Consider the following 13,763-nt stretch of genomic DNA (forward strand, 5'->3'; position numbering starts at 1 on the left):
CATCTCGCAATTCATTTAAGGGATCTCAAGTGATTTATATAGCCAAAATTACTGAGTATTTAACCTGAAGAAAGCTAAAATTATAATAAATCCTACATTTTGTATGTTGCGCAAGATAATCTGTTTTTCTCTCATATAGTTATTTTGTAACCCATCAGATGGGTCCTGCTCAAAGCTTTCACTTTGCCAAAGCAGCTGCATAGCAGAAATATTTATACTTGACTAAACTTAACACCTGAAGACATTTCCCAATATTTACAGTAAACAACACAAGTGAGTACACGTCTGTGCAATAATCACCTAAAAGTTAAATGATTCTACACCGTAGCACATTACAGTAACTGCATTACGTCTCATTTGAACAGAAGGTATTTGCTCTGAATTAATAGCTTAAATTTACAGAAAAACAAAATATAGTAATAAAAATAGGGCTGCACAGTGGCTTGTGCAGCTAGAAGATCTCTGGTTTATATCCCGGCCTGGGAATGGGATCTTTCTGCATGGAGTTTGCATGTTCTCCCTGTGCATGCGTGGGTTTTCTTCAGGTGCTCCAGCTTCCTCCCACAGTCCAAAAACATGCTGAGGTTAATTGGTGATTCTAAATTGTCTGTAGGTGTGAATGTGAATGTGATTGTTTGACTCTATGTGTAGCCCTGTGATAGAGTGGTGACCTGTCCAGGGTGTCTCCTGCCATCACCCTATTCAGCTGGGATAGACTCCAGCCCTTTGCGACCCTAATGAGGATTAAACAGTGTATAGATACTGGATGGATAGAATAATAAAAACAAAAAATATGGGCCCACGGTCGGAACTCAGCGCAAACAAAATTCAGGAGTGAGATTCAAATCTTTTATTTTTTCAATACCTCTTATGTACACTACCATTCAAAAGTTTGGGGTCACTTAGAAATGTCCTTAGTTTTCAAAGAAAAGCAGTTTTTTTCAATGAAGATAACATCAAATTATTCAGGAATACAGTAAAGACATTGTTAATGTGGTAAATGACTATTCTAGCTGGAAACGGCTGGTTTTTAATGGAATATCTCCATAGGGGTACAGAGGAACATTTCCAGCAAGCATCACTCCTGTGTTCTAATGCTACATTGTGTTAGCTAATGGTGTTGAGTTTTCATGGAAAACAAGAAATTGCCTGGGTGACCCCAAACTTTTGAACAGTAGTGTATAACTCTAATTTTGATAACAGACTTCAGACTCAGCATGGAGGATAACATGTCTCTGAAAAGATGTTCTGTCATTCTGAGAGACATTTTTTAGCTGCGCACATTCTCTTTAAAATACCCCAAAGGTGTTCTGTTGGATTCAGATCAGGACATACTTGGCTGGGTCATAGCTTCCACTTTTTTCTTGTCAGCTACTATGTTCATAGTGCCATCTATAAATGTCATCTCCCCAACACGTTTTGCACTCACATGTCCCAGTATCATCTCTCCCACCTCTGTGCCTCACTGTTAGGACTATCATTGTGGTGGTCCTGGCTAGGCTCATGTTAAACCAAGCTGGACTCCATTTGACTCACACTAATCTATCTTGGCCTGATCATACCAAAAAGTGTTGATCAGGCTTCATTTCATAATGCTTAACACAGTTTAATCTTGCAGTTTTGTGTTGAACAGCAAGCAGGGCTTTTTCCTGGATTCTGTCCATAGAGTGATGCTGTAATGGCCTCCACCCAGCTGTCCCATAAACTGATTTTCACTGATAAGCCAAGCGTGAAGCCACTGCCCCACTGTTTTTCAGAGACAGACTGTGCAAGTAGTGCACTGCTGCTGGCATAATTTTCGGAAAGTGGTACTATGGCTTATTCTGTACCTCCTGATTACTGCTGCAACTGTGTTTTTAAACACTTTTAGTTGGTCGCTAATCTTTCTGGTTCCTTTTCCTTATTTATGAAGTTTGTTTACATGTGGAACCGTGATGTTAGACGCAGGCCATAGGCCCAAAATTAAGGTCTGGAGATCACAGATGAACTTAGAAGTAGTGCAGTTATTGAGAGGGGATACAGTTTTGAATCATTTGACATTTAACTATATATCACACAAGGGTGTACTCACTTCTACTGTATGCACTGGTAGCACATAACCTACATTTAGCTCAAAAAATATTCAGAGCAAAACCATCTGCTTCACCAGTGTCATTTTGTATTGATAGCAACCACTCAGCGTACTGACATGCATGACATGTATCCACAACTCTTATAGGGTTTTCCAGCACTTTAATTTTCCCAGCTGTGGCCGAGTTCTGGTTGAGCTGCATTTTGCCCTCAGTTTAAACCCAAATGAATTTACAACAGTTTTACCACTGAGGCAAGATGATTGAACATAACACGCTTTCATTTCAAGCCAACATAATAAAACTAAAATTAGTTTACACGTCTACACATTCAAAAGGCTCCAGAAGGTTCTATGGGTATGTGCTCTGGATTGCTCGACCTACATGTCTGTTGATAGGGTAGGCCCCATAAATACCCTATATTATTTACAGATTGCAGCACTCTAGGGGCCAAAACAGTTACTGTATTTATTGCTATGGGCTGCATGTGCCGCGCCAAGTCATGCAACGCGCTTAAACACGCCCCCTGGGCAATTTGGAATCAGTCCGAAGGGTTTATGTTTTTGTTGCTGCAGTTTTAGTTTTCTCATGCTACTGCAAATATGGCTTTTTAACTGAATTCTTTGAAAAAAAAATACTATTACAGTTAAACACTGTTTTCGTTTGCTAGGATGGACCATTCCTCTTATTAATCTAATGACATTTTTATCCAGACATATGAAGCAAACTCAAAGCTTTGTCATTACTACCATCTAGTGGTCAATTTTTGAATTACATTACTGGGTTATACAGTATATAACACATTTAACCCTTGTGTCGTCCTGCGGGTCAAATTGACCCGTTTTAAAGTTTGAAAATGTGGAGAAAAATAATATTTTCACAGTGAAACTTCTGATGTCCACATTTTCAACATTTTTGGGAAATTTTTGAACACTTTTTGGTGGAAAAAAGAAATGTTTAAAAAAAAAAAAAAGTTTCTTAAGAACATTCACAAAAAAATATTTTTTAAAAAATGGTTGATTTTTTTTGTGAATGTTCTTAAAGAAAATAGAAGTTTTACTGATGTATATGTAATCACTTTAGAAATTTTGGAGATTTTTTTTTTGGAAGATTTTTACTGTTTTTTTTGAAAATATTTACCAAAATTTCCATACCAAATTTGGGGGATTTTTTTTTTTTTAAACTGAAATTTTTAAGGAAAACTTTTAAGGAATTATTGGAACTTTCTTCCTGAAGGTTTTGCAAATTTTCTGAAATTTGGGAATTTTTTTTGCTGAATCTTCAAATTTTTCTTCAGACAAGGAAACTATATTTTTTGGTGCCTGTAAATGAAGACAACAGGAGTGTTAAGCAGCTTGTCAACTAAATTCACTGTAACTCCTGGTGCTAATGAGGTGCATCACTTCTAGCCTATACACCTGTAAAAGTGAGTATTAGTTTAATACCGTTTGATTGTAATAAAATATTCCTTTAGCAATTTGTAAACTAAATAGATTACTTTGACATATTTGCAAATGACTTGAATGGTAATTTTAGGAAGTCATAATCTCTTCCTGCGGCCTTCTCTCAATCTTAAATGTACACAGATATATCCTTCAACCTATACGTCCATGTCTACATCATATTTAAACTGTTCAGAAAATTGCAGTTAATAAATGGTGTTCTTCTACTTACTCACTACCCGAAGCTGGGCTCTGCTCTTTGTTTTCCCAAAGGTGAACTCCACCACTCCACTCATATCTGGGGAGGTTGGCCGGAGGGTCAGCTTGTGGACTGTTCCCATCTTCTCCAGGCGAACCCGAGAGCTCGGCTGCAGGGGCTCCCCGTTCAGACTCCATATGGGGGATTTAAGGACGGGAACTGAGACCTCACATTCAAAGCAGGCCTCATCAGGAGCCACGACCTCCACGTCTTTTAGCTCGCTGACCATCAGCAGAGACTGGGCTGTGTCAGTAAATAACAGAGAGGGAGCAGTGTTGGCTGTTTTTTAAATTAATGTAAACACATATGTATTTTTAACAAGTTCGCTGCTTGCATATGTAAGAGTTGAATGGTAAAATTAGGAGGATTTTAGAGGAAAAGTAACAAAGCCAGAAGTGTAAAACTTTGACAACACTGACATCTACTGGTTAAAAATATATAGTGTTTTATTTAGCCTGTGCCATGTGATAGCTCATTCCCAGGCATTTATAGTACATAAAAGCGATACATGTGTTGACCTGTACTAGTAGGGAAAGAACAGGTATTACTAATAATATTCATTAACTTTTTCACCAGTAAGTCATAACAGTCTGGTAGTGAACTAGAATGCTCAGTACTACGGCAGCTAAATGGAATTCAGTGGGTGTTATTCATCGTGTGGCTTTGTGGCCTGTGGGTTTAAGCAGACCTTCCATTAGAATGCAGTGTAAATGACTCCACTACCTATTAACAGCATCTTGTTCTTCAAATGCAAAAAATAAAAAACTAAAAAGTCAAGCCTTTTGCAGAGGCCACTATCTACAAAGCCAAGTGTAAAAGGAAAACATGCATGTAAAAGCATGATTACAAATTATGAAAACGTGCCATGAGACTCATTTCTCTATTTTGGGCCTTTTCTCCTTCTACCTGCCTGTGACCTAGAAATTGATCTTAGCCTGCCATTTTGAGGGGCGTCTCAATTCAAAAGATGCAAATCAAGCATTGAGGAGGCTTGTTCCGTGGTCCAGTTCTGATGCTCGTGTGCCCATTGTCGGTGCTTTTGGTGGTGACTGAAATGTGGTGGTGACGCAATGTGTATTCTGACACCTTTCTATCACAACTAGCGTTAACTTCTTCAGCAATTTGAGCAATAGTCGTCTATTGGATCGGACCACATGGGCCAGCCTTTGTTGTGTTATTAACGTCACCTGTCAGTGACCATAATGTTATACCTGATTGGTGTATGTCACTCAATCAGAATACATGTACCTCTTTGTGGGCTGTTCTGCTCATATGACAGAGATTATGAAACACAGTGGTAAAACTAAAAAAATAGACTGATAATGCAGCTGTGGATGCTATCTGAAACAAGGATGTCTCATTTTGTTCAATGCCTGTTGACCTGACTCCTCTCTCCTCCTTTGCCTCTTCTGCTTTGACAAGAGGAGTTGAGGATGTTCAAACTGAGAAATGGGGGGCTGGTAATAACCTCCTCATGCAGAGAATTCATGTTTTAACGTTGCTTTTCCGGTAGGTGGTGCTGTCAAGTATGTATATACAGTCTGTAGCTCCCTTCGTTGCACCACTACACTACTGCTATAAGAGAGGGGTCTCATACTGTTGCTATTGTTATCTTACAATAGATTCAGATATGTTGCTGGGGAAAATGAAATGTTGTTGAGCTATGACAACTGAGGTCCTGGCATGACTATAGTCAGTATAGGACTGCCAATGCCATACACACACCAATGACAAGAGCTGCAGTATACACACAGTATTTATAAAAAGCTGGAGAACTCTTTTATACATGATTCCATTTTGCTGCCTAACCAGGATCAGTGTGTTGCCAAATGGGATTCTTGGTCAGAAAATATTTTTTAACAAGTAGATTGAAACTTTTATTTGTACCATCATTATGTGTTTGCATGATTTTGTAAATGGCCACATGTGAATTGTATAAACAAGTGTGAATTTGCCTTTTTCATGAAGTTTGCATTAAGGATGCAAAATGAATTTCAGAGTAAGGTGATTAAAAATAAGTGTATTGTATTATTTTGTTTGTTTGCATGTTGTATACAAGCCCACTTGATAACAACATCCAGCTAACAAACAGTTTACAGACTAAAATACAACTGGTTTCTATGCTGATATTGTCAATTTAATTTGTAAAATCCATTTACAAAGTTTGGCTCTAAACTACAGAGCGCTTTAATCTTGAATTCTTACCCTCCACTGTCAGTTTTGCAGAGCATGTGTACTCTCCAACCTGCACACTGTATGTGCCCTCATCGTCTAGCGCCACCTGCTGGATGATCAGTTTGCGATAGCAGCCTTCACTGCAGATCTCAAAGCGTTCGGAGGGCAGGATGACATTGCTGCCTTTGTACCAGCGGATACTGCATCTGGGGTTGGACACGGTGCAGTCCAGGATCACACGGCTTTTCTCAAGGGCTGTCTTATCCTGCAGAGGTTTTACAATGTTGACAGGAAGCTCTGAAAAGGAAGAAATGTAAATAAAATTTAGGACACACTATAGAACAGCATGATAGAAGAAATCAGACCACACTGTGACAGTATCTAGTGCAAGACTTAATGTGTAATTGTTGTACCTAAAAAGATTCTTTCACGTCAAAGTGAAAACACATTTCTACAAAACAATGCCAATTAATATAAGTTGTAAAATATGTGATTGCATAAGTATTCACCCCTTTCAAGTCAGTATTTAGTAGATGGACCTTTGAATGCAATTACAGCTTTGATGATCTGCGGATGGGACTCAGTCTGCAAAATAATAAGTGACAGTTCTCCTCCTAACTGCATCAGGGAGTCATCCAGAATTTCCCTTCACTTTGTTGCATTCTTTTTACCCTCTACCATTACAAGTCTTTCAGGACTTATTGCCAAGAAGCATCCCCACAACAACGATGCTGTCACAGCCATGCTTCATGGTGGGATGGTGTGTTCACCTAGTCTGATGGCCAAAAAAGCTCAATTTTGGTCTCATCAGTCCAAAGAATCATCATCTATTTTTTTCAACAGTGGCTGTCTTTGGGGCAGTGTGGTGGAAAAATGGATAGCGCTGTTGCCTCACAGCTAGAAGATTCTGGGTTGAAAGCTCAGCTTTCTGTGTGGACTTTGCATGTTCTCTCTGCACGGGTTCTCACTGGGTGCTCCGGCTTCCACCCACAGTCCAAAAACATGTTTATGTTAACTGGTGGAGTGTGCTTGGTTGTCTGTCTCTGTGTAGCCCTGTGATGGGCTGGCGACCTGTCAGCTGACTTCACCCTAAGTCAGCTGGGATAGACTCCAGCCCCACTGTGACCCTACAGAGGATAAAGCAGTGTACAGAAAACGGATGGATGACTGTCTTTGCAACTCTCTCCTAAAGCTTTGACTCATGAAGAACCAGTAAAAACTGTATGCACAGGCTCCCCTATATCAGGTGTTGCAACTTGTAACTCCTTCAAAAGAGTCATAGGTGTCTTGGTGGCCCCCACTGCACTGTCACTTTAGTTTTTGATGATGGCTTGCGCTAAACAGATCTACACATGTGCCACATTCCTTTCATTTTTTAGGATGGACGTAATGTACTCCAAGGAGTTATTTCATGATTTGGAATAATATTTTGGACTTGTGTTTTTCAATAACCTATTCACAGAGTTAAATGGAGTGTTCTTTTATTTTCATGGTGTAGTTATAGCCATTAGTACTGATTCACCAGTAACTAGACATTCCAGATACCAGTGTTTTTATACTACAACCCTTGAGACACATTAACTGTCTTTAGATAATCTCTGTTTCACTAACTGTGTGAGTTCCAGCACCAGTTGGCAGCCCCTATGTTGAATTAGGTGAGTCATTTTAAAGGTGTGTATAGTTATGCAATCAATTATTTGAACAATGAATGGGCATTACTTTGTAAAAATAGTTTTTCACTTGAAAGTACCTTTTCAACTAAAATCCTCTAAAACAATCCTAATTGTACTGACCATGATTCAATGTTGAAAGGTAAAAAAAAAAAAAAAAAAAAAAAAGGCAAAAGGGGAGTGAATACTTTTAAAAGGTCTGAAATGATCATTAATCTAATACCTTCCACATCCAGGTAAGCGACAGATTCAACATGTCTGGCAACAAATTTGATCTCTCCAGAGTCCTCTGGTCGCACATTGCACATAAGAAGAAAATGTTTTGTCCCTGGAATGAAAGAATAATTATGAAAAATAAATCATTAATTATCAAGAATTTTTGTAGCAAGACTAGTAGTAAGTGGCTTCATTCTACTGGCTAAAAATATGCAATTACATGATGTTTTTAACAATATTTACTGATAGGTCTTTTACTGAATTGATACATACACTACTGTTGTTTGGCGTCACCCAGACAATTTCATGTTTTTCATGACAACTCACACTTTTATTCATGTGCAAACTTAATTGCACAAGAGTTTTCTTATCATCAATGAGTCTTTCAACACCATTAGCTAACACAATGTAGCATTAGAACACAGGAGTGATGGTTGCTGGAAATGTTCCTCTGTACCCCTATGGAGATATTCCATTAAAAATCAGCCGTTTCCAGCTAGAATAATCATTTACCACATTAACAATGTCCAGACTGTATTTCTGATGACTTTCATGTTGTCTTCATTGAAAAAAGCTGTTTTTCTTTCAAAAATAAGGACATTTCTAAGTGACCCCAAACTGTTGAATGGTAGTATATATATTCATTTTAAAAAAGCAACAAAGCCGTTCAAGCCTCTATATTGTTACAGTATTTAAAGCTGTTGTCAAGCTGACCTTCCTGACGGATCTTGATGGTGCTAGTGGGTTGTATCCGCTCCCCGTTTTTGTACCATTCTCCTGGCACGTCCTCCACAGAGATTTCACAAACAAACACAGCGTTCTGATCCTCCTGAATGTCCAGGTCCTCGAGACGCTGCAGAGTCAACAGTTCACGCTCTGCAAAGAGAATTAACATTAGAGAATTATTCAAGGTGATATTGGACACACCCTAAGAAACATCTGTTTTTGTATCAGAGCAAGAACTTCTGTTTCCCCTTCTGAGAAAAAAATGTGTAGGAAGTGTAGACATCATTAAGTCTGTGCATTGTAGTTCCTACATGCAGGCAGGTGGCAGCGTTGTGCTGTATTAGCAAGACTCAAAGTCCGGTCAACATACAGTGTTATCTCTACTACTTTATAAAGCAAGCTAAAAATAAGTACCATATTTATAAATTTTCCTACCATATTAAAGTCTAATGCCAGCAATATAAATGTCATAGTAAATACCATCCACTACTGCAATATCGATCAGAAGAGTTGTACTCAATCTTGCTTTCTACACATTAGAACTATTGCCAAAGTAAAACCAATGCTTCCTAAAAGCAGAGTTGACCACACACGTATTTTTTCCCTACCTGGAATTGTTATTCATTTGACTAAATGATGCCACAAATGCCACTTTACAGTTGGTTCAAAGCACAGCAAGTGGAACAAATCTATCCCTGACTGAAAAACATTGGCTCCCTTTTTGCTGCAGAATTCAATGTAAGATTCTCCAGATTACTTTTAAACCTCTACATGGTCTGGTTCCACGCTACATCCAAGAACTTTTACATTCCTCTTCCGCACACAGATCCCTCATGTCAAAAAAAAAAAAAAAAAAAATTTGTTGCATTTAAAAATACCACAGCCCAGGCTTAAAACAAAGAGGGACCATAGTGTCACTGTTTTAGCTCTAATGCGAATGTGTACTGACTGGCATTTGTGTAATCATTTATAATGTCATTTCTAATGTTTTATTGTTACTGTTGAAACACCTTCTAACTCCAGTTTTGCTACAGAAATAAAGATTATTGCCGTTATTGTACTATAGTCATAGATTGCACACTAGTCAAACAAGTCTTAATAATAACAATAATAGGTGAGAAACTGTTACTGAAAAAAATATACCCTTATAGAAAAAATCCTCCTGTGTACTGAAATATAATACTTCAAAGTATTTTTGTAAACGTAATATTTAACTCATACATTCGTTTCTATCGGAGTTTCAAGTCTATTGAAAATAATATGCAGCATCCTGCACAGCTGTTTTCTATTACTCTAATTAGACGCCAGGACGAACAGGTGCTGCAAAGCTAACAGAAGAGTCTAGGATGAAGGCCTCAAGCCTGCAACCGGTTTCGACATTTTTAGGGAAAAACTAATTGTTGGCCAAGCTTAGATAGTATCTAAAGAAGACCACTAGCCCAAGAGAGATAATACAGTTTATTTATTAACAGAACAATGGAGCTGTAAATATAGCAGCAGCTAATGAAGAAGTGGCTAACAGCGGCTAGCCCCAACATAGTGGTAAGTGTTGTGCAGAAGTTACGTATTTACGTTCTTGTTGCTCAGAATTATTGTACCTAGCATTACCAAGCTACCTGCCTGTTGTAAAGGAAACATGCTAAGCGTTGACATTTTCTAAAAGACTCTCTTCTAACCTCAATGTTACTGTGAAATACTGTGAAAAAAGTTGCCTATGCTAGCAGCGTTAGCAACATCTTTGCTAGGTCTCCAAAACTCTGCTGTAGGCAGCTGTGCTCCTTTCACAACATGCTGGTGCCGGATGGGGAAAAAAACCGGTTCACTAAAGAATAAGAGTATCTTAGACATCACTTCCTTTCTTTGACCTTATTCTACAGATTTGTTTTACTCGTCTTGGAAAAGCACAGGTAGAACTAATATTCTGAACAAAGAGAAGTAACAGTGAGCCATCATGCACAAGACAGAGCTAAAATGAATCTATTTAGTATTTATTTTTTGACTACATTGTATTTTTTTTTCTGTCAAAATATGTCAAAAATGTTGGCAGCAAAAAAGCTTAGTACCCAAAATTTGGATAAATATTTCTACATAGTTCAGCACTATTAGTATCATATGTGGACTTTTAATTGAGGAGTGCCAAATAGTTAATGTGGGTGCTGGAGAAAATGCCACTTTAACATGCAACATGTAAATTAATTAGACTATTTGAAAAAGTAATAAACAAATGACAATTGTTCACTTGTGCTATGCATGTGGTAGGCAGGGCAGCACTTATTTTAACAATGTCTTGGAATTGTTCTGGTGAAAAAGGGTCATTTCTGCAAGCAGGTGACCTGAGGCCGAATCTGTTTGGTTTTTTCAGATTTTCTATGGGGCAAAGGAAACTCTCACTTTAATTGGTAGTGTATGCTGTTTTGAACTCGTGAATGGACCAGTGCTCAGTGCATTTTCTCCGTCACACATACAATTGAGAGCATGTGGCCCAGTGTCGCTTCCACTTGGCAGTTTGTTAATTGAGCAGCGCTGCAGAAGAAGCCAGTTCAAGCGAAGCTACCTAGCTTGAAGTAGTCGAAGCCACTGAAATGAATGAAAATTCAATTTTATCTTAAAACTAAGAAAAAATTGCACCAATTGCTGCTAGTGCTGAGTCTAACTTCTGAGTAACAGCCAGCTGCAATGTGAATCGAGTAGAATAGCTCATGCATTCAGTCAGTAATTAGGTAAATTTAAAAAAAAAAAAATCCGTTTTAAAGGACCCATAGCTAATAACTATTGTTCCAACTTTCCTTTCAAAGACTAGTTTTTTGAATGACTTTTGTCTTTTATTTGATAAATATTGCAGAGAAAGGCAAATAACATGAAGAGAGACTGGAGTGATGTGCAACAAGGGTCCCCTGGAGTCATACCATGGATGTTTCATATTCAATATATTTGAGTTAGTCACATTTCTAGACAAGTTGTTGTTACAAAGTGATGTTTAAGAAACATAACTTGTGCATCTTATCCAACATATGCCTCAGTGGCTTCTAGTTTGATGGTGATAATTTCATTGGACTTGTTGACCCCCTCAGTGGTTTGTCATAGTTAGAGGGCTCTCTTTGTGTGTTTTGATAGTAAATCCTACCTATGTCTTGCTTACAATTTTACTGTGTTTTTGTTGAATACTGTAACACAGCTTGTGCTGTTTTCATGACACAATTCCCATTCTTTGAAGAGTAACTTAACACCCGAACTTTGCTGACCTCCTGGGTATAACTTTACAGTTTGCTGCAGCTCTTCTCCAGAACCCAGCTGCATCAGTATTGGGTGTGGTTACAGGTTTAACAGAGTACAACTCTAACTACACTCAGCTACACATCATTAGAGGTGAAGCAGGCATAAAACTTTTAGCCAGCTGGCAGCAAAATATTGATTTTCAGCCTGGTATTAACAGACTCTTTCAGCCTGTTTAGACTATCATATAATACCACTAAAAAGCTACAGTTAGAAATTTGTGGTATTAGGACAGCAGACCTTACCGTAGACCTCCACAGAGCAGGATGTCATAGCATCTCCAGCATCACAGCTGTACATGCCAGAATCACTGACTTGACATTTCATGATCTGAAGAAACCGTTTTCTTCCCATTGCATAAATCCGCAAGTCCTTGCTTGGTTTCACCTCAGTGCCATCCTGTAAAGCATTAAAACAAAATTTAAAAATCACACACTTTATGTCATATGTTATGTATTGTCCTAAACAGTAATTTGTGCTTCTTTATTGTTCCACACAAATCAAACCAACCGAATACAAGTGTTGCGAAAGGTCAAAAATTTAGGTTTATTGCTGTTACAACTTTATTTGTTGACAAATATTTTGGTTATTTATTGGTATTTATAATCCCTGAAAGTTCTTTTTTAATGCTTTGGATATCTCTTTTATTGTCTTTTAAGTGACAACATTAAAACATGACTCTTGTCAGTATCATAAATGTTGCTTATGAAGAAAAAGAAAGATCCAACACTCGCCTTCATCCATTTCACGTCAATGTTGTGTCTTGACAGTTCACACTCAATAGAGATCACTGCCCCTTCAGGGAATTTCTGATCCTCCAGTTTTCTGAAAATGGTGACTGGAGGCTCTGGTAGAGAAAACATCTTGCTTAGTTAAACAAACAAAACATCATTCAAATTTCTCCAAAATGCAGAACTGCTCAACTTTAAAGTAACCTATATGGATATATGGACTAATTTATTGTGATGACATTTTCATCCAATTGTCATTCACAGCATTTCATCCCTAGCTCAAGGGGATGATGCATACTGAGTGACTAGGCATGGAGTGGATTAAATTACAGCATGAGGTTAAACTAGCACCTGACAGAAAAGACTGAGCAGAGCTACTGCTTTTCATTGGGTCATGCTAGGCTATTTTGTGTTTGTAACGTGAGCCTGGATAAAAGCAACGGTAGCAGAGCCGTCACTCCATTCTATTATCATGCCTCCACTGGCTGGCATTTGGCCTACGTTGAGTAGACCACTTTAGCTACCAGTCTGGGCTCATAACAAAATGAGTACAGTAAAATTTTGTTTTTGTTAGTAGTGCAGTGGACTGTACATTGTTTGTTTGCTGTGGACAAAATGTGCAAATAATTAATTGTTTGTAATTATTAAGTTGGACTATTAGATTGTTTACATCATTACTAAGCTTGCTTTTGGTTTTTAGTCTGGGTATTGGCAATATATTTACAGCTTTTCTAAATTGCCTACCCTTCACAACAAGTCTTGCAGATGTCTTCAGATTCTCTACACAGAACACGAAAGTGCCAGTGTCTTCTACTGATAGGTTAGAGATAGTGAGGCTGTGGACTTGTCCTTTGGCGCTCATACGAAAGTGATTTGTCGGCTTAAGCTGGATTCCGTTTCTGATCCAGGTGCCTGGTACATTGGGATGGGAGAGCTCCACTTCAAAAGAAGCCGTTTCTCTCTCTGTGGTTTTAATGTCGGTCAGACCCCTCTTGATTGTGATTTTGCGTGCTGCAAGGGCAACAAGGAAAGAAAAGTTATGTTTGACAGACTGGGGCCAGGAACAAGCATTTTCATTCCAAGTTAACACTGAGCAGACATGGTGTCATTTTTCTGTTACGGCTTGGAGTCTGTTCTGTTTCCAGCAGTTCAACAATACAAGCTGGCACACATTGACAAGCTGATATTTTAGCCATTTGAGC

The 13,763-nt window shown here is 38.3% G+C and overlaps 1 protein-coding gene across 18 annotated transcripts in view; it reads right to left on the reverse strand.

Moving 5' to 3' along the window:
- The window catches only part of obsl1b (obscurin like cytoskeletal adaptor 1b), a 41,216-nt gene that overhangs the window by 1,552 nt on the left and 25,901 nt on the right, over positions 1-13,763 (reverse strand). For all 18 annotated transcript variants that reach the window (XM_055014928.1, XM_055014925.1, XM_055014927.1 and 15 more), the window contains 7 exons: positions 13,306-13,572; positions 12,565-12,677; positions 12,076-12,229; positions 8,546-8,707; positions 7,839-7,943; positions 5,976-6,242; positions 3,744-4,013 (listed from right to left, as the gene is read on the reverse strand). In XM_055014928.1, the coding sequence (XP_054870903.1) occupies positions 3,744-4,013; positions 5,976-6,242; positions 7,839-7,943; positions 8,546-8,707; positions 12,076-12,229; positions 12,565-12,677; positions 13,306-13,572 (1,338 nt within the window). The remainder of the gene's footprint in view (positions 1-3,743; positions 4,014-5,975; positions 6,243-7,838; positions 7,944-8,545; positions 8,708-12,075; positions 12,230-12,564; positions 12,678-13,305; positions 13,573-13,763) is intronic.

Source organism: Amphiprion ocellaris, chromosome 11 (assembly GCF_022539595.1).
Source record: "Amphiprion ocellaris isolate individual 3 ecotype Okinawa chromosome 11, ASM2253959v1, whole genome shotgun sequence".
Classification (NCBI taxonomy): domain Eukaryota; kingdom Metazoa; phylum Chordata; class Actinopteri; family Pomacentridae; genus Amphiprion; species Amphiprion ocellaris.